General features: G+C 43.4%; 1 protein-coding gene across 3 annotated transcripts; it reads left to right on the forward strand.

Moving 5' to 3' along the window:
• Nucleotides 1–13: 13 nt before the first annotated feature.
• On the forward strand, nt 14–22,832 carry IDNK (IDNK gluconokinase). 3 transcript variants are annotated; one of them, XM_060014946.1, is made up of 5 exons: nt 14–121; nt 4,827–4,857; nt 5,283–5,369; nt 17,642–17,685; nt 19,579–22,832. In XM_060014946.1, the coding sequence occupies exons 1-5, from the start codon at nt 72–74 to the stop codon at nt 19,922–19,924; spliced, it is 558 nt and encodes a 185-aa protein (XP_059870929.1). In that variant the 5' UTR covers nt 14–71; the 3' UTR covers nt 19,925–22,832. The 3 variants fall into 3 exon arrangements, with proteins under 3 accessions (XP_059870929.1, XP_059870930.1, XP_059870931.1); XM_060014948.1 differs by having other exon boundaries at nt 64–121; nt 5,287–5,369; XM_060014947.1 differs by lacking the exon at nt 5,283–5,369 and having other exon boundaries at nt 39–121.
• Nucleotide 22,833: the final 1 nt, after the last annotated feature.

The raw sequence follows: 22,833 nt of genomic DNA on the forward strand, positions 1-22,833 counted from the left end.
CGGGCGGCTCCGCCCCCCGTGGCTGGGAAGGCGGAGCAGACCGGCCCCAGAAGGCGACGGGACTCCGGGCGATGGCGGCGCCCAATGCGCTGCTGGTGATGGGCGTGAGCGGCTCGGGGAAGTAGGTCCGGGAGGGCCGGGGCGCTGGGGGCACTGGGGGCGCTGGGGGCGCAGTGGGGGGGCGGCGCGGGGCGGCGGAGGCCAGATCCGCCGGCGTTCCGGGCCCGCGGCGACGGGAGCGTCCTTTCCCTTTGCTGGTGAGGGAACTGAGGCCCAGGGCACCTGCTCCCTCTCCCCACTTGCCAACCTGCTCGCCTCGGGGGCACCCGGCCCGGGGCCATACCCCAGACTCGGGCTCTCCGTCTGTAAATTTAGGCAGAGGCTTTAGCGAAAGCGCCTTGTGAAGAGGCGCCTGCAGAGGCGCGAATAGAGTAACGACTTCCCCGCGCCACCTGGAGCGGCCCGGGCCATCACAGGTGCCCATGTTTGGGGGCCTCGTGTGGGCCCAGCGTGCAAGGGAGCAAGGCCCACAGAGCAGGGCCAAGCCTCGTCCCAGGCTCCTACAGACTTTTGTCAAGCTGGACACCGCGCCAGCTCCCTCCTGCCGGGCCCTGGACTTTTCTGATTAGATTTTGGAACGTGAATTTAACCTTCCTATTTACTGTGTTCCCCCTTCAACTGTAAGGATTCGGTGTTAAGAAGGTTTGTAAGCAGGGAGGCGCACTGCATACCACAAAACCTCTGCCCAGCCCAGTCTGGCCAACTTGGGGGCTGAGGAAGCCTTTGGCTTCCTGTTTAGACCAAAGTCTGACAATGCCCTTTATTATCAGAAAAGGCAGCTACGGCAGCATTCCACCAGAGGCAGCAAAAGACAACTAAAATATCACAACCTCCAAAGGCTTATCCAGTCCCTTCTAGAATGATCTGAATCAGGAACTGCCCATGCGGTCCAGTGTATTTTAAAGACTCTTTCTTTCTCCAGGTAGGTAGGTTTAGCTGCCAAAAATTATTGTGGCATTTTTAGCCTCAAAGACAGGGAATCTTGCACTGAAATTTAAAATAAAACACAGAGCCAGAAAGTCCCTCACTGTGTATGACTGAAGAACTCAGAGAATGAAAAACTGCTGCTCTGGTGTGATGTAGTGAAAGTCCAGAGCCCTAGGTCTTGGTTCTACTGCTGTCTGATTGTGAGCTTGGGCAGTTCATGTGCTGCCCCCTGACCCAAGCCTTGGATCACATGAGGGGAGACTGTACCATATGTCATATGGTTATGATATTCATGCATTCAGTAAATGTTTATTGAGCTCAATCCTTCCTCAACGTCACTGACATGTAGTGAGCAAGACAGATACATCCCTGCCCTCAAAGAGTTTACATCCTAGTAAGGGAGGGAGGCAGTAAGGGAATAAATACTTGTGCAGTGCACCAGGCAGCAGTAGGTGCTCTAGGGGAAAATAAAGGAAGGTAAGTGGAACAAAGAGCCAGGCAGGATAATGAGGGAGGGCTCCTCTGAGGAAGTGGTGTTGGAGAAAGACCTACAAGAAGAGAGGAAATAAGCCCATGGATAGCCAGGAAAGGGCATATGGGCAGAGGGAATGGCAAGTGCAAAGGCCCTGAGGCTTGACTTTCTTGTGGACTAGCAGGGAGGCCATTGTGGCAGAGTGATTGGGAGATGAGGTCAGAAAAACAATACAGGTGAAGAGAAGTGGTCATATGCTGGAATATTTTGAAAGTAGAGCCAAAAAGATGTGTTGATGGACTGGATGTGGGATATGAAGGAGAGAAGAGTCATGAATGATTTCAAGATTTTTGGCCTGGGTAACTGGAAGAAAAGAGTTTCTGTTGACTGATGGGGAAGCAATAGGTAGAGCAGGTTTGGAGTTAATAATAAACTTATTATTTGACATTACTGTATATACTGCAAGATTCCCTGTCTTTGAGGCTAAAAATGCCACAATAATTTTTGGAAACTAAACCTACCTACCTGGAGAAAGAAAGAGTCTTTAAAATACACTGGACCGCATGGGCAGCTCCTGATTCAGAAAATTTCAGGAGCTCAGTGTGGGATGTGGTGAGCTGGACATGCCTATCGGTCATCCAAGTGGATCTGTCAAGTGGGCAATCAGATATCCAAGTCGAGTTCAGGAGAGAGGGACTTTAGGTGAAAATGTAGGACTCATCGGTGTGTGGATATGTTTAAAGACATACATATTCAGAACACCAAGGGAGTGAGTGTGGATAAGCTGGCCAAGGACTGAGCCCTGGGCCCTCTAATGTTTAGGTCAATGTCAACTGTTGTCGATGGACTGAGTGATAAAATGCCTGAGAATTGATTACATTGATCATTGGATGTAGCAACAGTGAGCTCTTTGGTGACTTTTGTGAGCCCCTCTTAGGGCCCTGCAGGATTTTTAAATATACTCCATAACATTTGGAGCAGTGGGGTAATACCTTAAGAAAACAATAGTCTCAAACCAGAAAGATCCCATTCAAAACACTGTTAAAGTAATGTCAAATAATAAGTTTATTATGTTTATTGCCTTTCCTTCCCCTACCTGAATGTAAGGGATCTTTTTCCTTTTTGTTTATTGACATATGTGTCTAGAACAATGCCTGGCACATAGTAGGTGCTTAATAAATATGTATTGACTTGATGAATGAATGAATGGAGCCATTTGAGTGGGTGGCAGTGTTAGCTTTCTTTATATTTTAACAATCTTAGTGAAGCCACCCTCAGCTTCTTTCCATGTTTCCTTCTTTTTCCTGCTGTCGCAACAAGCTCAGGCCTCTTGAATACCTTTCTCATTATTCTGTGTCCCAGCCTACTGCCTACTGTCTTTTTAAGTCTCCTCGATCCTGATTTAGACCATCCCACCAGAAGACATTTGGGCCCCAAACTGGTTTGTAATGTTCGGCCCTGACCAGTCTCCTGTGAGCCGAGCACTTTGCCATATTTCTGCTGGGGGTCCCTGGTCCATATTCAAACAGTCCAGCTGTCCTCTGGTTAGGAAGTTTGGTTAGAGTGGTAGAGTGGTTTTTCCATTTTCTTCTATCTCCTTCCTGCCCGTCTACACCCCAATCTAGTTAGCTTTTCTTTTAAATTATGACTGGTGGCTGACATGTTCATTCCTGGCTAATCTAACTTGGTCTTAAGTGTGATTTCCGTCGTACACAGCGCTGATTTCACCAGCCCTGGAGTTCGGCTGGGACGGTTTAGTCACCAGTAGGCTACAACATGTCACCCTATGCAGCCTCCAAAGGAGTGAACATAATGGGAGAGGTTCCAGTTCTCTCAATCCTTTGGTTACTTTTGGGAGCAGGTCTCAGTTTGGTACAAGTGTGTCTTTTTAAAACTTCCCTGATACCTTCTTAACAAAAGAGAGAGGACCCTTGGTAAGGAATAGTATCCAGCTAGAATTTCATCACAACGTTTTGTTTTCACTGTATACATCTTTTTGGTTGCCTCCTGTTTAAGGCAAGTGAGGGTGGCTTCCTGTATAAGGGAAGGAAAAAGTTTCCTTGTTTAACACATTTGTTTAATTTTAAAGAGTGAACCAATTAGGGGCTTCCCTGGTGGCGTAGTGGTTGAGAATCTGCCTGCCGATGCAGGGGACACGGGTTCGTTCCTCGGTCTGGGAAGACCCCACATGCCGCGGAACGGCTGGGCCCGTGAGCCATGGCCGCTGAGCCTGCGCGTCGGGAGCCTGTGCTCCGCAACGGGAGAGGCCACAACAGTGAGAGGCCCGCGTACCGCAAAAAAACAACAAAAAAAAGTGAACCAATTAAACAAAAATAACAAGTAGATAATTGTAAAAGTGTGTGTAAAACTTAGGCAAGAGGGCATGGTGAAATGGTAGGAGGATACAGTAAAAACTTCTGAAGTTCATACTTCAATGATTGGCATTTTGGGTAACACTTCAGAAACTGATAGCATGAAGGGGCTTCGTTTCTAATTAATTGCCTGAAGGCCTCCACCCCTACCCTACGGCGCTAGCCTGTAAGCCTCAAGATGGCCAGTCTCAGTGGGCTGAGCATTATGTCCTAGGAGCTAGTAGGTGCTCAGTAGATATTGGCTGAGTGAAATGAGTAGGTGAATGGATAAATGTAGCTCAGTTCCCTTGTTTTACAGGTGAGAAAACAGATTTAGAGGACAAGGTGACTTACACAGGAGGACACAGTCATTTAGTGGCAGAATGGAGACCGTGGCCACACCTCAGTTTCTAGGACCCAAGCCCTCTTCACTGACCATGCAGCCTGTTAGGGTCCGAACAGGTAGATCATTCTCAGATGCATTGCACAGAGAGCATTCAACTCCCAGACTTAATAATGAGTGCTGGTAATTCTCCATGTCCTTTATTTGAAGAGTGTGCCCCTTTTAAGCCCCAATATTTTAATGCTTTTATGAGCTCCTTGAATCTTGTGTGGGTGCTTAGAGGTTAAATTCCCTGTCAGACTTCTCCCTCCAATATCCTCAGTAGAATTTATCACTTTAATAATTTAATATTTTTTCTCAAAAAAATAATTATCTACAAAACAGGGACCAAAAACTTAAGGAAAAAACTTCAGGAGTTTAATGAGATCTTATGTATTGCTTTTGGGAGAAAAATTGGTGATGACCGGATAATTATTTCATTTAAATTCCTGGAGAAAACTAAAGCCATGCTCTAGGCTCCAGGGTCAGGAGCATCTATCTCAGTTTCAGTATCATAAGTTGTCGGCGATTAATACCGGTAGGGCAGCCCTCTGCTTCCCAGGGCTCCTCGGATGGAAGAGGCACAGCGCAGGCTGGGAAAGGCAGTCATGTAACATCTATGTCCTCTCCACAGATCCACCATCGGCACCCTGCTGGCATCCCAGGTAACCTGTTCTAATGCCTCCCAGTTGCTAGTCCCATCATGTTGTCTCTTTGCTTCTCTCCCTTTCCCCTCCCTGCCTTTTCTTCTGGCCTGAGTGGTTTGTAAACTCACCACAGACACCTCCATGCAGCTTGTGAAACCCACCGGAGCAATTTTGTTTTTCTCCTTGGTGATCATAAATAATGACGAATGAAAAAAAGAGCTGCAGCGGCCCAGGGAGCGGGATTCATGACGCGACATCAGAGCCCTCCCCACTCCTGCACCTGGGTGGGCGGCGGGGGTGGGGGGTGGTTTCCTCGGGCTGCTGGTGGAGAAGAGGGTGGCAGGGTTGTTTCTGTACCTGCCCGTTAGTTTTAGTAACCCCACGGTGGCTGTAATGTGGGCCACACTACCTGCCACATACCCTCTTTCACTTTGTTCTTAAAGCTAGGGTGGAAATTCTATGATGCAGATGACTATCACCCAGAGGAAAATCGGATGAAGATGGGAAAAGGTATACCTCTGAATGACCAGGTAAGGTTTGCTGTCTGTTTTTATTTCCAGCACAGATGTCCTGTGATGCAGGGTGACACAGGTTAAGGTTCCTGCAGTGCTTGTTGTAGTAGAGTTCCTGAGTCATGCACTCACGTACAGTGCTCCAAAAGCCAGGTGCACAGCGGGCCCACCACATATGTTAGGTTTGGCCCTGAATTCCCATCTAAACTCTAAACTGGCATCAGCAGTGATGCCACCCTCTGCCCCAGCTCGGCGGGATCTGCCGGAACACTTTGTTGAGGGATTTTAATCTGCAAAATGTAATCCCTGAGAGGGCAGAGGCTCCCCTCTGCCTCATATGTGGGGAAGTTCATCTTTTCTTCCCAGGACTTATCAGCCTACCACCTCGCCAGGCCCTGGCATCTTTGCCTAGCAAAGCCCTGGCTGCTTCCCCACCAGCAGCCTGAGGAAACCACCCCCCCGCCCACCCACCCAGGTGCAGGAGTGGGGAGGGCTCTGATGTCGCGTCACGAATCCTGCTCCCTGGGCTGCTGCAGCTCTTTTTTTCATTCATCACTATTTATGATCACCAAGGAGAAAAACAAAATTGCTCCGGTGGGTTTCACACACTCAGATCTGGCCCTCTGGAGCCACGCGTCCCCTCCTTGTATCCACTGGAACCACCCTTGCCTCTTTCAGTTGCTCTACCACCATGCTCCTCCCCGCAGGGCCTTTGTCTCTGTTGTTCCCACTGTGAGGAATAATGCACTTCCCTGCCCTCTTCTCAGTTACCCGGCTCATGCTTCACATCTCAGCTCCTGTGCTCCTTCTTCAGGGAAGCTCTCCCTGACTTCTACGTAAAACCTCCTATAATAAACTCTCATGGCACCGTATCCCTTATCGTCCTTGTCCCAGTTGCAACATGGCATTTGGTGGTGTGAGAATTTGATTACTATTTATCTCTACAACTAGATTTTACCTCCAAAAGGGCAGGCACTATGGCCATTTCTGTTAACCATTATATATCCCCAGAGCCTGACACACAGTACATGTCAGAAAATATTTGTGGCAGATTTGTGAGTGAATGAATGAATGAGTGTAAGAATGAATGACTAGCACCTCATTTCTTTATACACTGTCATGAGGCCCTTTCCTAGAGGGTCTCTCTCAAACCAGAGTCACAAACTGGATTCACTGGCGTGATTAGCTGTAACCCAGGAGAGACTGAGGGCAGGGCGTAGGGCTGAGTCCACAGAGCAGCTGAGAGCAGGGGCTCTAGCTGGGCCCACGTGCCAAGGGTGTCCAAAGGGCAGGTATGGTATGGAACTGGCCAAAGAGCAACACTGGTGTTTTCACTTTCATGACCTTGGCTCACCCCAGTTGGGCCCCACTTTCTTCTCTTTGTCCTGCCGTGAAGGACTGGAGTCATTAACCCATGTTAGGTCTAATTCTAGAGCACTCTGAGGGTTTCTCTTTGTCCCAGGGAGTGCACCTCCATTTGTAATAGTTCAAACGTTAAACCATCAAAATCAAGTTTACAGCATCTGACTTTAGAAGGCAGGAGGAGAGAAGCAAAAAAGGGATACAGAGTAATAATGTAAACAAAATAATGATATTATATGAGAGATAATAAACATAATATAGATAACCTGGCCTCACCACTGAGCTTGTGTGACTTGGCAGATGGCTTAGTCTCTCTGTGCCTCATTTTCCTCCTTTGAAGTAGGGATGGTGACAGGACCTATTTCATTGAGTTCTTGCGAGGATTAAATGAGATAATATGAAAAATGTGCACAGAGAAGTGCCTGAAGCATTCAGTAAATATCACTTCTTATTGTTGTTGCTAATATCTTATCTATATATACATACATGTAACAGAAACCATTTCTGTGGAGTGTGTAAAATGTGACTGTGCTAGGGTTATTTTATTTTTCTCCTTGGCAGGTACAAATGAAAATTAAAATAAGGAACACAGTAAAGCAACCCAAATGGACAGATTTTAAAATGGCATTTAAGCAGCCTTCCTCTTGTTCACACGTGAGGCTTGTTAAGTGGGCAGTATGGATGGGGGGCTGGGGAGGAGAATTCAGAAGAGGAATTATTGTACCGAAGAAAAGGTTATCAGTTACTGGAGGAAACACAACAAGTTACTAAATATATTCAGAGGCAGCTGTACAAGTTAGCCTGACCTTAGAGAGAAGCAGAGAGAAAGAGGTAAGATGGCAGATGGCTTACATTTTTGATGAGAGCCCAGCGAGTCTAAGAGTGAAGGTGTGGGTCACAGCTGAGCTGGCACCAAGGACCTCCTGGTTGCTCTGGCAACCAGCCCCCCACCCCAAAGATACTGTACTGAACATCAGTTAGAGTGTTAGAGGCAGACATAGCGGTTGGCCTTGCGGAAGAGTCTCAGGAGGGTTTGGGGAGGGTATTGTGCTCAGAAGGCTGAGATGTGAAAAGAAAGAACCTGAGTTGAATATACCAAGGGCTCCTTAAGTCTATTTCAATTAAATTAAATGTAAACTCCAGTTCCTGGGTTGCATTGCCACATTTCAAGTGTTCAACAGCCACATGTGGCTGGTGGCTGCTAATCCAGGTGGCACAGATAGAGGACATTTCCCTCAGGGCAAAAAGCTCTATTGGACAGCGCTGGTATAGAAAGATACGCCACCCAGGATGCAATACATTGTTAGCGTGATGATGATGATAATAAAGAATTTCCAAGCTGCCAGTCAGTGAGTCTCCCATATGTGCCAGGTTCATGCTGTCCTGGTAGCGTATGGTGACACCTGAGCAGACTTCAACCTCAAAGTCTATTTAAAAGAGGTTTTTTTGAAAATTTTTCAAAGTCTATTTAACCTCAAAGTCTATTTAAAAGAGGTTTTTTTGAAAATTTTTCCCTGATTATAAATATAATATTATCCTGTATAGAAAATTCAACCAGTGCCGAAAAATCCTTTCACAGAATTTTCATCACCCTTGGTTTCATCTTCTAAAAATACCTACTAATTGAATTTGAGTTTTTCCCCCTATCCTTTTTGGGGTATATATTATTTTTACATGCATTCTTTCCTCTATGGGCTTAAGTTCACTTTTGCACCAGATAAAACCAGTCCATCGCCCATTGTCCTCCCCTCCTACTTTCCTTGCCCTCTCTCCACCTCCCCCAGCAATGCTGGACACACTTATCTTCCATCTGTTCCTCTGAGCTCCTGCCCTGCCCTTTAACCATCATCCCCTTCCAGAAGACACTGTTTCTCTAGATAGGCCAAGTGCTTAAGCACTGGGCTGGGGGTTCAGGGTACACTGCCCCCCGCCCATCCCTGCATGTAAGGACTATCAGGAATGAAGGGACCTAGAACATCAGATCCAGCAAGCAGGGATGTTCATTTGGGTTATGTTTCCTCCTCTCTTTCCCCTAAGACTTTTTGTGTTTGACTTGCCTTAGTTACGATATTGTCCGTAGTAACTATTTACACACAGAGTTCAGTGAATTTGCTTTAATATATCCTCTGTTTTGCCCCAGTTTCTGCATCTGTGAAAAGGAGATCTCAATCATTCCCTTTTTTCACAAACATGAACACAAAATTTGGAGCTCATGTGTCCAAGTCCTCCCTAAGACCCTAACAATAAAGTGCAGACTCCTTAGCAGGTCACTCAAGGTCTTGATTCTCTAGTCCTGACAGTTTCTGCTGACCTTCCTCACCTATCAACTCCCACACCTCCTGTTCACCAGTGCTGAGCTCCTGCCTCATCCATTTAGACAAGAGTCTTGGTAAACCATCTTTAATATGCCAAGTCTTGCCCTTCCCTCTGCTTGACAGGCCCTGCTTCCATTAAAATCCTCTTTACCCTTTAAGATTTAGTCTTCCTAGGGCCTGATCAAAATTGTTCTCTCCCCTTGTCTTATCATAGCCCTTCTTATATTTCTTGGAGCCCTCATTACTGTCCTGTGGGTAGTTTAATTGATAAATACCCATCCTCAGGCTGTGACCCCCTCGAGGACAGGGACTGCACTGTTCATATTTATATCCCCAGTGCTCGATATGGTGCTTTGCACATATTAAGTATTCATTGTTTGTGGAGTTAGAGCCCACTGCATACTAAATTTATTTATTAAAGGTCTTTTCAAAATTCAGAGTTGGAAATGAATGCTGTTTATTGCAGCTATTAAATCAGCCAAAAAGTAATGTTTAAAATGGAGTCTACTCCTTTTCCTGTTTAAGTCCCAAAGCAGCTCAATGTATTATATATGATTCCCCCATTTTGCAGATGAACAAAGGGAGGCACAGAGAAGTAACTTGAGCAAAGGCACAGAGTGAGGGGGATCTCTCCAACCTCTAAGACTCTACTTTTTCTACTGTGTTAAAGGCCCTGATACTACACACACACAAAAATAATCTACAAGAAGTGAATCAGGGTTGATTAAGTGGAGCAAGAAAGGGTGAAAGCAAGGATGAGGGTGAGAGCAGGAGAGAGGCACAGCCCCTGGTGAGCACACCCATTGTAGGGGCCTAGGCCTTGAAGGGTATTTGAGGCAGGTGACACCTGGCTTTACACAGCAGGTCTGAGAATTCTGGTTTCCACATGGAGTCTAGGTAGCTTTTAGAGCTGCTTTGGAAAAACTCTCTGCTTGTGGCCCCATGTGATCCTCCAAGGAAGGATCCCAATTGTGTAATTATGACTCAATACTTGGAAACTTCTGTAAAATAAAGTTGAAAGTGCTTCTGTTTTATCTCCAACCTTCTCTCATTGTTTTTATGGCTGGTGGACCCAGACCTTACCGGTGCAGTGAATAAACTGGTCCAACATATATTCTGATTGGGCAAATGTCTGAAAGCATCCATTTTTGTTTAAATAGTTCAATGTTTCCATGTATTAATATTAGTTTTCATGGTTGAGCTTCTGAGGAATTTTATTATGACTAAGTGATGCAACATGCTTAATTCTTGACGAAGGCACATATTGAGGCACTATTAAAACAATAAAAAAGTATGGATTCAAAGTAAAGTTCCATTTTCCTATACATAGGATAGGAAGCTTATTACCCAAACATGTTTTCCGTTATTTTTAATTTGTTCCGTCTTTATTGTGAAACGTTTTAGGCATGCAGAAAATGTAATGAATAATAAAGTCAATACCCAACTTAACACCATAACATATTTGTTTCCTAAGCCATAAAATAATAGAGATTGATCTCTGTACAAAGAGATATTTGTGCCGATGGACTGGAGGAAATGTGCAATCTAAGTAAGATAATAGAACACAAGTTTGCTCCTCTGCTAATGTGAAGAAAGAAGAGATATCTAAAGTACTAGAAATTAAACAAATTATCCCCTCTCCTTGGTTCATCCAAACCCACTAGGAACATTTTACTCATGCAGAAGAACAACTCATTTGTTTGTTGTGTTTGCATCTGTGAATCAGTCCTAATGCATCATTATAATTGCTCCTTGAACTCTAAGTAGGCATGTGAATACTGAATATGTGAATTAGCATTTGGCCCTCTGAACCTTCCAACTACCTCTTCTAAACCAAACATTCTTGCTGAATGGGGGTTAGCAGCCCACGGCACTAGTCTCAGGATTTTGTTTCACCTAGAGACTTGTACAGTGACAAGGGATGTATTGTGGAAAAGGCTGTCTGCCTACCCAGATAGGACAAGGGTAGTCAGGCTCTGTCTTGTCAGCTCAATGCCTGATACCGTCAACACATTGAACATGCATTCATGTCTCATATGAGAACCCCACTAGTCAGGTTCACAAGATTTCTACATAAAACCAGAATGCCGGGGCTTCCCTGGTGGCGCAGTGGTTGAGAGTCCGCCTGCCGATGCAGGGGACACGGGTTCGTGCCCCGGTCCGGGAAGATCCCACATGCCGCAGAGCGGCTGGGCCTGTGAGCCATGGCCGCTGAGCCTGCGCATCTGGAGCCCGTGCTTCGCAACAGGAGAGGCCACAGCAGTGAGAAGCCCGCGTACCACACAAAAAAAAAACACAAAAAAACCCCAGAATGCCAGTTGATTAATTTACAAGGAGAAATTTAAGTGCCACATGGCCTGTAACACTTCACATGGATCTGATTTCAGAAGCCAACATACAATCAGGTTTCTCAGTGAACATGCAATCAAAAGAGTAGGAGAGTTAGGGCTGAAGTTTCTAATGGTGTGAGACCAGCCATCCCCTTACAGGAAGATGTTTGCTAATGAGAATATGATATTCAAAGTCCTATGGCCAGAACTCAGTCCAATGGCCAGACATGTCCTCTGGTCAGTACTCTGCTGTTTAATTCCATAGTGCTCCTGCCCTGGGCTTTCACACCCACCAAGCCTTGCTGGGACAGACGTGCTTCCTTTATGTGTGTAAAAATATGTAGTTGGATCATAGTGATGTCCTGCTAGCCTGAGGGTCCTTTTTACTCCTTCAGATGAGTTTATACATCTCCGCTCCTTTCTATTAAGTGTTGCTCTTTAAATTAAAGCTTTAAAGAACAAGCTTCTTTCCTCCTTTTCCAAGTGCTTAGGAAGTTACCTCACTGTGGGCCCCATATGCTATAAGCAGACTCCTTAACTTTTTAAAAGTTGACATCATTTCTACAGCTTGAAATGGGATGCCCCCATTTACATGTAAAACACACAATGAAGTTAGTCCCCTTAATGATTAGTATACCACTTTACCAAGTAAGTGGCCTGTGCTGCCCTTCCTGCAGGCCTGAAAGGCGCTGTATCTTTGTAGGACTGGATCCTAGGTAGGAAACTGCTCATCCTGCTGACTCATGAGTCTTTAAGGCCCAGTCACCCTGCTCTGCTACAGCCTTCTATTAGAGGAGCTGTTTTGGAAAATATAGCCAAAGAGGTTTAAAAAAAATTTTTTTAAGGTCATTGTATAACTAACAGTGTTCTCTTTTTCATTCCTGTTAGTTCATGAATATAATAGAAAAGCTTAGCTATTCACAGTGAGAGTACAGGAAAGAAAGGAATTTAGAAAGTTGAGTGCAAATGGAATCTTAGAAGTTAAACTTAGGGTGATCATGTCTAGAGTACTGAAAGAAAGCACCCAGAGCAGTGTCTGGATCTCCCTAAGCACACAACAAATGCTTGTAAATGGATGAAGGAAAGGGGAAACCCAAATCTGTGCTTGAATTGGCAGCTTTTCCCATGGGCAATTTTCCATCATAAAATACTGCACAGCTCAGTAAGTCCATCTAATTATCCCCGCTACCTATAATCCTTGACACTCTTCTTCCTGGACCCCTGCCATAGCCCAGAAAATATGTGTTACAGTGGCAATTTCAAGTTCCATAAGTATAGCTCCTACAACTTTTTTTCTCCTCATAGACTTCTCCAGAACATTTAGTTTTTGAGTATGATGTCTTAGAAAACCTTGCCAATAATAAACCTTAAACATATACACTCTTTTCCAAGAGCACATAGGTCTCCTCATAAAGCACAGAGTTCTTTGTGGTCTGCAAATCTGGAGCTGGTAAGCCTCATGATCTTGTTACTTTGTTTAGAAATAACCACAATGGTTCTACTGACTACAGTCAGACAAGTGCTAACATAAACAAATGTTTCATTCATTAAATACATTTGAGCTACAATGTGTGCACATTGTAGTAGCTGTTGTAACTTGAGTAATAATTTCTGTGAATTATGTATTAATAGCTGTTGTTTTATTATTTGTGTAAGTTAGGTGATAGTTGTCATTTGATCTGTGTCTTGTGTGGATTTTGTAACTGTTGCATTTGTACTTCTAAGTGGTCTCTGGTCGACTAGTGTGTACATAGAGGTTAAGTCTTTTTTTTTTTATTATTATTTTTGGCTGTGTTGGGTCTTCATTGCTGCGCACGGGCTTTCTCTAGTTGCAGCAAGCGGGGGCTACTCTTTATTGCGAGCACGGGCTCCAGGCACGCAGGCTTCAGTAGTTGTGGCACGTGGGCTCAGTAGTTGTGGCTCACAGGCTCTAGAGAGCAGGCTCAGTAGTTGTGGCGCGCAGGCTTAGTTGCTCTGCGGCATGTGGAATCTTCCCGGACCAGGGATCGAACCTGTGTCCCCTGCATTGGCAGGTGGGTTCTTAACCACTGCGCCATCAGAGAAGTCCCCATAGAGGTAAAGTCTTAAAAAATTCTATCACTAGTAAAACTTCCAGGAACCTCAACCCAATATTAGCACACATGCTTTTCAAAAATTTTATTTAACATGAAAAAATTAAATATATGTGTGTGTTTTTTGTGTGAGAGTGTGTGTGTGTGTGTGTGTGTGTAAAATCTTCTGCCTCCTGAAAAGGGTGGGTCCTAGTAACGGTCTTTAGTTTGCTGAGTACAGAGTGAAGGCCTTGGTGGAATGAACATTTCACTTACTGAGTATTTAGTTACTCTGAATAAGAAATGGGAAAGCCTGAGCCCAGAGGAGATATTCAGGAACTAAAGGAGCTCACCCAGAGCTGGAGAACTTGAAAGGCTCCTGGTGGAAAAGATTGTGGGTGGGGGGGGCATAGCCAAGGGCTTAACCAAGGTCAGAAGCAAAATGAGAAATTCTCAGGTGCCAGAATCAAAGTGGCAAGATTTAATTAAACCTAAGTAACCTCTTCCCCCAAGTTTTGGAAATGCATGTAAGCCAGGAGGCTGGGAACTGAGATTCTGATGCCCCTGTAGAGATGGGAGATGAGGCCTATATGATGCATGGAGCTGGACCTGAAACTAAGTGCGAGGACTTGCATAAAGTATTTAAAGGAAGACTTTATTTGAGTGAGGATTACGAATATCTCCACTCACTAGATTCAAGAAGCAGCAAAGAATCTGGCTGTCTCCCCTGGACCACAGGTGGAAAACTAGAGACTTTCCTACGCCCAATTCACTTCATGTGACATAGACCAAGTTGAAAAATTAATGTAATACTAGTCTGGAATTAGCAAAACTACCTATGGAAATGTTTCCAAAACTCAGCACTCCTATAAGGGAAAAAAAATCTGAAGATGCACCTGCAGTCAAAAAGTACAAACGATACAGGTAAATGAACCACTGTGAGAGAGAATCAGCAAAAAAGCACAAATGGAATAAGTCATACTCCAAGAAATAGAATCAAATGAAATAATATAATATTGCAAACCAACTATACTTTAATTTTTTAAAAGAATCAAATGAAAGAAACAGAAAATTTATTGATAATGTTTCATTATCAATAGATGGATTAAACAATAAACTAGACACAGCTGAAGAGAGAACTAGTGAATTAGAAGGCAGACTAGAGGATATTACCCAGAGTGAATAAGAGAGCTAGATAACTAGAAAAATATTCGAGAAAAATTAAGAGACTGGTATAATAAAATGTTTCACATACAACTAAAAGGAATCCAAGGAGAATAGAATAAGTGGGGGAAAGGCAATTTTCAAAGAGATAATATTAACAGTTTCCTTAGACTGAATATATAAAATGAGTCCTGAACAGGATAAATAGTAAAACTGCAAAACATCAAGGACAAAGAGGTTTATTTTCTACCTATAGCTACCAAAGAGAAAATATATGTTCTGAATGATTGCCCAATATAACAAGAGATACTTCTCAACAACAATAGAGCCCTAAAGACGGGAGTAAGTATTTAAACTGCTGAGGGAAAATAACTGTCAACCAAGAATTCTTTACCAACTGAAATCTTATTTAAAATGAGAAAGAGTAAGAGCAGAAGACATTTTCAGACACACAAAGACAGAAGGGAAAACTGTCAATTCTTAATCTATGGGAGAATTTAAAACAACTCTCTTGAAAACATCAAAACAGACAAAAGATACACAAAACAGACAAGAAGAATTAGTAAAGATATAGAAGATTTAAACAACAAATATATTGAAAAGCATGAATTAAAAAATAAACATTCTTTTCAAGTACATATGGAACATTTATAAATATTGACCATATACTAGACCACATAGTACTAGTGCTCTATGGCACAATTTGCCACAAATTCTAAAGAGTCAATATCATACCAATCAATCACATTTTTTATCATAATGCACAAGAATTAGAAATCAATAATAAAAATTCTCACAAATCATAAAATGGTTGGAAACTGTAGAAATAAGTAAAATTGAAAAATAAAAATTGACATTCATATAAATTCATAAGTTAAAAATCATAGTGGAAATTATAAGATATTTGGAAATGTATGACAAAAGTGCTATCAACTAAAACTTATGGGATATAGCTGAAAGAGTACTTAGAAGGAAATTTACAGCCTCTGAATGCACTTTTGGAAAAATAACAAAAATGAAAATGATGATCTAAGGGTTTAAGTAGAAAAAAAAATAATAAAAAGGAAGAATGTAGAAAAATATAGAAATAAGTGCTGAAATTAATGGAATATAAAACAAAGAAGCCATATAGGTGATGAGTGAAACTAATTGTTTGAAAAGATAAAAACAGACAAATCTCTGGCAAGATTGATCAAGGGGGGAAAAAAGCACAATTAAGACTAGGAATGAAAAGAGGCCATGAAAAATCTGATACCAGTGAATTTTAAGACTTAGATAAAATTGGACACTTTCATAGTAAAATATAAATTACTGTGGGAAAACAGGCTTGGATAACAGTGATCTGATGGCAGAGACAGTGCTCAGGGACACAGTCTACTCCCCCCCACCCCCGCCAATGAAAACGTGACCTTGCTGATTCAAAAGTATTTCAGTTACCAAAACTGAATCAAGAATAGAAAAATCTGAATATAACACAATGCTCATTCAAGAAATTGAACCTGTAATCAGAGATCTTTCCTCAAAAAAAGCCCCAGGCACAGAGTTTTTAAGATGAGTTTTAGCTCAGGCTGCTGTAACAAAACATCATAGACGGAGTGGCTTAAACAATAGACACTTATTCTCACAGTTCTGGAGGGTGAAGGTCCAAGAGCAAGATGCCAGCATGGTCAGGTTCTTGTTTATTCTGAGCCTGGAGTTTCTCTTCCTGGCTTCTAGACAGCTGCCTTCTTACTGTATCCTCACTGGGTGATTGAGGGGGAGGGCAGTGGAAGGAGAGAAAAAGTACACACTAGCTCACTGGTCTCTTCTCAAAAGGACACTAATCCCATCATGAGGACCCCACCCTCATGACCTCATCTAAACCTAATTACCTCCAAATATCATTACATTAGGGGGTATGAATTTTGGGGAAATAAAAACATTCAGTTCATAACAATAATATATTGTATACAAGCTGTTTCAAAGAACAGAAAAAGAGGGAAAGCTGCCCTACGTATTTTATGAGGCTAGTATAACCTTGATACCAAAATTTAACATGGACTATACAAGAAAACAAATGCAGGTCAATCTCAATTATATAAATGCAAAAATCCTAAATAAAATGGTAGTAATCAAATGTTTAAGAGCAAGGACTTCTAAAGACACATCATGTTTCTTGAATATGCATCAAAATGATAAAGGATGAGGGCACAGGTAAGGATATGGCTGGGACATATATAAAATCAGACTGTGAGTTGAAAATCATTGAATGTGTTTAAAATTTCCATAATAAAAAATTATGTTTTTCTTTAAATGCATTATGACCAATCAGTATTTACCCTAGGAGGATTCCTTTGTGAAACACTGTAGGGTGCCCTATGTAAACTTCCTCTGCCTTCTCTGGAGAAATACAAAATTCTCACACTGCTTATATCTGAGTAGAGCTTTGCTTTTGGAGGATTTGAAGAATAGGACCAGAGAGCAGCTGACATAGGGTTTCTGTGAATACCGCTCTGCATTTGAGATCAGAGGCACCTAAAGAATCATGCAGTATAATAAAGATTTATATACATATCAGAACCAGAGAAAATATACTTACAATGGGAAGATTAAGATGGTGGAAGTTGGGCTTCCCTGGTGGCGCAGTGGTTGAGAGTCCACCTGCCGATGCAGGGGACGCAGGTTCGTGCCCCGGTCCGGGAGGATCCCACGTGCCGCAGAGCAGCTGGTCCCGTGAGCCATGGCCGCTGAGCCTGCACGTCCAGAGCCTGTGCTCCGCAACGGGAGAGGCCACAACAGTGAGAGGCCTGCGTACCACAAAAAAAAAAGAAAAAAAAAAAAAGATGGTGGAAGTTACATACTGGTATTTTAGGGCAATTTTTATTATTATGAAAAGAGCCTCTGACACCTGGACCAGGAAAATGCTTCTGTGCTGAACTGCCTAGTGACTTGACCCCTCAGCCTTGTGCATGGCCTACTCCTCAAAACCACTAAGATCTCTCTGGACCTTAACATTGATGAAAATGATTAACTTTCTGTAAAAACGAACAAAACCTGGAAAAGCCACTTTGTGTCTGCCTTCATTTCAGGACAGGATTCCATGGCTCTGCAACTTGCATGACATTTTACAAAGGTAAGAGAAAATCAGGCGCCAGGTAAGCCAGTGAGTAAAGAAAACCCATCACAAAGTACAGGGGAAAAAATACACTCTTGAAATCACAACTGACTGCTGATATGGCATCCCAGAAATGAAATGCACCTCTATCAAGTAACCAACAATGATTTTAATCAGCCACAGATGTGTAGTTTAGTTGGGTTCTGGAGTTAGCCTTCTAAACAACTCCACAATTACTAGCTGGGAATCTTGGTCAGCCACTTGGCTTCCATAAACCTATTTCTTCATCTGAAAATGGGGATAAATATAGTTCCTACTCACAGACTGTTGTGAGGAATTAGTGAGATGAAGCATGGGTAGCACTTAGAACAGTACCTAATATATATAGTAAGTGCTAAAAAAATAATAATGACGTATAGCTATACCTTAGCCACCACTTATATTGCCTCCTACTTCAAACTCTGACAACCAGGAAGATCTGGGGTCATTCATAAGTCAACAGATAACTGGCCACCAGGATTGAAGTCTCAAATTGTTCAGCTCTGTAGCATGCCTCTGAGCAAACGAGGTCCTCCCCAACCCATCTGTGGGCCAGACCCCTGGGAATCCTGGTTGGGACATGGAAGATAAAGAAGTGGCAGGGAATAGGTTCTAAATCTTGCTGTCTCAGATGAAGTCATGTTTTATAAATCTAAAATCATGTGGGCCATATGAAATTAGAGTATACGTATGATTAAAAATCAGTTTACTTTTTTTAGACTGCACAGACATGGCTGGCAGCCCTGTCTTTGCATGGGCTTAGGGGTTTAAGGTTTGGAGTTGAGAACTCCTGCCCACTTGGGTCTCTAACATAAACAGACTTGTCAGAGATCTAACATACTGACCTGTGATGGAAGCAGAAGTGAAGATCCTCAGGAGAATAGAGATCAGACTTCCAGGCTCAGAATAAACAAGCTCTCACTCATGGCCCTTGGGAAGAGCCAGAAGGCTCAGGTACATAGGTTTGTTGCTGATGACACACTCCATCCACTGGGTCTCCAGTCTACAGTGGCCATGAATCAAGGCAGGCCCCTTCAGAATTCTCAGTTCTGAACTGAAATTTCTAAGTACCCAAGCCAGCTTTGACCCTTCACCTCTTTATACAGTTCCTTCCTGGCCCCAAGATGACTGCCTCTTCTGGCTGGTACATGTAGGTTTAGTGGAAAGGGGGCTCACCCTCATGTATGGTCTTGAACAACACTGGTTTTCCCTTATTGGTGCCTTGTCACTCTACCTCTATTTCTGGCTCAGTTTTTTTTTTTTTTTTCCTTAGCACTGCCCTGGAAACTTCTCACATCCTTCTCACCTTGACCACACAGGGGCTGATGCTCCCTTTTCTCCTGCTCTCTCTAGCTCTGCACTGGTAACTTCCCCAGACTCCCAGCATACTGTAGAGTAGGAATGGAGAGAAGCCAGTTGTGAAATTCAAATCCCTGAATACCTGAGAGGAGAGCCTGAGCTGTGCTGTGTGCGGGGCACAGGTACCTGCCGGCAGCCACCCATGTCTACAAGTGGTGGCTCAGTCACATCCTACATCCAAGGGGCAGAGCCAATACTTACCAAGCATTTCCTGTGTGCTGGGCACCTTGATAAACTTACTCATTACAGTTCTATGGGCAGGTACTCTGAGTAGTTGCATTTAGCAGATGATGAACTGATGCTCGGGGAGGTAAATATGTTACCCAAGATGCCTCACTAGTGGAAGATCTTTACCTCAAAGCCAGGACTGCCTGATACTTGGCCACCATTTGTAACACCTTCCACTGTCAGAGAAGTGGGACTCTAGTCCTCAACCTAAACTTGACACCAATTATTTTAAATGTCTTCACTCTAGCGCTCATCTTCCCCCCACACACTTTATTTTTTTAACAGAGATGTAGCCTCTGGACAGCATGTAATTCTTGCCTGTTCAGCTCTGAAGAAAGTATACAGAGACATCTTAATACAAGGAAAAGATGGTGCACCTCTGAAGTGTGATGAGTCAGGAAAGGAAGAAAAGCTGGCTGAAGTGAAGCTCCTTGTGGTCCATCTGACTGGGTCGTTCGAGGTCATCTCTGGACGCTTACTCAAAAGAAAAGGGCATTTTATGTCCCCTGAGTTATTGCAGTCCCAGTTTGATACTTTGGAGCCCCCATCAGCTCCAGAAAATTTCATTCAAATCAGTGTGGACAAAAATCTTTCAGAGATAATTGCTACAATTATAGAAACTCTAAAATGAAGTGAGAATCATCTATATCAGTGGTCCAGAACACAACTGGGCATAACTCTGTCTCCCATCCCAAACCATGTTCCAGTATCCTTGTTGATACTGTATTCTAGATTCTTCTTAAGGTGAATAAACCATAATGTATTGAGATATGCTTGTTTGGGTGGATTTTTAGGAATCTGTGATACTCTTGTCATCATGCTCTGGCATATTCAGAGAAAAGGAGAGGAAACTTTGAAAGTGAAGTTTCAATTGAACTTTAAATTCGTGTGACCCAATCAAATAATCAGAGGAAATTCTATAATCTATGCTGTAAACCATGACTTATTTAGAACACTTTTGATCATGCCTGTACTTGGACAAATAAATGAAACCTGGCTATCCTTGGCACCCTCTGGAGATCGGTCTCAGGAGCAGAAAAGCGGACAGAATTGACCACTCACCAGCAAGTCATGTTACACCACACACCTCTAATTTCTCTCTCTGAGTCATTTCTAGGTAAATAAAAAGCACACGCAGTTCACAGGTAAAAAAAAAATTTGCGAAGGTGGAACTTGAGTGAATGAAATGCGTGACTCACTGATTCAGTCTGCCCCCACCTCATTTTAGAGACCCCTGTGAACGAGGCTCTTATCAACCTGCCCACCTTCCTGCCGTAAAAGCTGTCAATGATGGACACTAGGCAGGCTAGGAAGGAACACCAGAGGAGCTGCTATGGCTGAAAACTGAAACCAAACTTTCCAATGGGCAGCTTTATGCCAGTGGCAGCAGGGTTGGGTGAGGCTGTGGGGAGCTTAGGGGCACTGGTGCATGGCTGGCATGCACCTTACCAGGCACCAGCAGGGAAAGCTGCAATCTGGCCAGCATGGGTTGGCTTTGAGCCCTTCCCTGTGATGGGGCTCCAGGAAGAAGCTTCCTTATCCCTCTATCCTAACTAGGGCCACAAGACCCAGCCACTTTGCAGGGCCACTGGTTGGTTCTGGCCAAAAAGTGAGTTTTGGAACCAATTACCTGTTTTCTTTCACAACGATATACATTTCCTTGTCTCAGGAACCAAAAATACAATATGTGCGTGGGGTCCCAATGGAAAGAAAGGGCCCTTCTGGGTGGACAGATCTTGCCTAAGAAAATGTGGAGAGAATGAGGAAGGTGATGGAAGAGTAAGACGTGGAGCTCACCTTCTCCTCACAGATATATCAAAAATACATCTACACATGGAACAACTCCTACAGAACACCTACAGAACACCTACTGAACACTGGCAGAAGACCTCAGACTTCCAGAAAGGCAAGAAAGTCTCCATGTAACAGGGGTCTTGGTTCTGTGGCCAGGGGTCGAGCCTGAGCTTCTGAGGTGGGAAGAGCCGAGAGCAGGACACTGGACCACCAGAGAACTCCCGGCCCCAGGGAATATCCATTGGGGAGAGCCCTCCCAGAGGTCTCCATCTCAACACCAAGACCTAGCTCCACTGAACGGCCAGCAAGCTCCAGTGCTGAACGCCTCACACTAAACAACTAGCAAGACAGGAACACAACCCCACCCATTAGCAGAGAGGCTGCCTAAAATCATACTAAGTTCACAGACACCCCAAAACACACCAACTGATGAGGGCTTGCCCATCAGAGGGACAAGATCCAACTCCACCCACCGGAATGCAAGCACAAGTCCCCTCCACAAGGAAGCCTACACAAGCCACTGGACCATACTCACCCACTGTGAGTGGACTTACCAGAAGCAAGAGGAACTATGACCCTGCAGCCTGCAGAAAGGAGACCCCCCCAAAAGTAAGTTAAACAAAATGAGAAGACAGAGAAATATGTTGCAGACGAAGGAGCAAGGTAAAAACCCACAAGACCAAATAAATGAAGAGGAAATAGGCAATCTAACTGAAAAAGAATTCAGACTAATGATAGTAAAGATGACCCAAAATCTTGGAAATAGAATGAAGAAAATACAAAAACAACACGTTTAACAAGGACCTAGAAGGACTAAAGAACAAACAGTAATGAACAACACAATAACAAATTAAAAATACTCTAGAAGGAATCAATAGCAGAAAAACTGAGGCAGAAGAACAGATAAGTGAGCTGCAAGGTAGACAGAATGGTGGAAATAACTGCCACAGAGCAGAATTAAGAAAAAAGAATGAAAAGAATTGAGGACAGTCTCAGAGAGCTCTGGGACAACACTAAATGCACCAACATTAGAATTATAGGGGTCCCAGAAGAAGAAAAGAAAGGGTCTGAGAAAATATTTGAAGAGATTATAGTCAAAAACTTCCCTAACATGGGACAGGAAATAGTCAATTAAGTCCAGGAAGCACAGAGAGTCCCATACAGGAGAAACACACTGAGACACATATTAATCATACTAACAGAAATTAAATTCAAAGAAAAAATATTAAAAGCAGCAACAAATAACATACAAGGGAATCCCCATAAGGTTATGAGCTGATTATTCAACAGAAACTCTGCAGGCCGGAAGGCAGTGGAAGGATATATTTAAATTGATGAAAGGGAAAAACCTACAACCAAGATTACTCTACCCAGCAAGGATCTCATTCAGATTTGACGGAGAAATCAAAAGCTTTACAGACAAGCAAAAGCTAAGAGAATTCAGCACCACAAAACCAGCTGTACAACAAACGCTAAAGGAACCTCTCTAACTGGGAAACACAAGAGAAGAAAAGGACCTACAAAAACAAACCCAAAACAATTAAGAAAATGGTAATAGGTACATACATATCAATAATTACCTTAAATTTAAATGCTCCAACCAAAAGACACAGACTGGCTGAATGGATATAAAAACAAGACCCATATATATGCTGTCTACAAGAGACCCACTTCAGACCTAGGGACACATACAGACTGAAAGTGAAGGGATGGAAAAAGATATTCCATGAAAATGGAAATCAAAAG

The sequence above is a fragment of the Delphinus delphis genome, chromosome 6, assembly GCF_949987515.2.
Source record: "Delphinus delphis chromosome 6, mDelDel1.2, whole genome shotgun sequence".
Classification (NCBI taxonomy): Eukaryota; Metazoa; Chordata; class Mammalia; order Artiodactyla; family Delphinidae; genus Delphinus; species Delphinus delphis.

Coding starts and splice junctions, on each gene's coding strand:
- IDNK (XM_060014946.1), top strand. CDS start 72: ATGGCGGCGCCCAATGCGCTGCTGGTGATGGGCGTGAGCGGCTCGGGG. Junction 4,858..5,282: donor GCACCCTGCTGGCATCCCAG/GTAACCTGTTCT, acceptor TTGTTCTTAAAG/CTAGGGTGGAAATTCTATGA. Junction 5,370..17,641: donor GTATACCTCTGAATGACCAG/GTAAGGTTTGCT, acceptor CCTTCATTTCAG/GACAGGATTCCATGGCTCTG.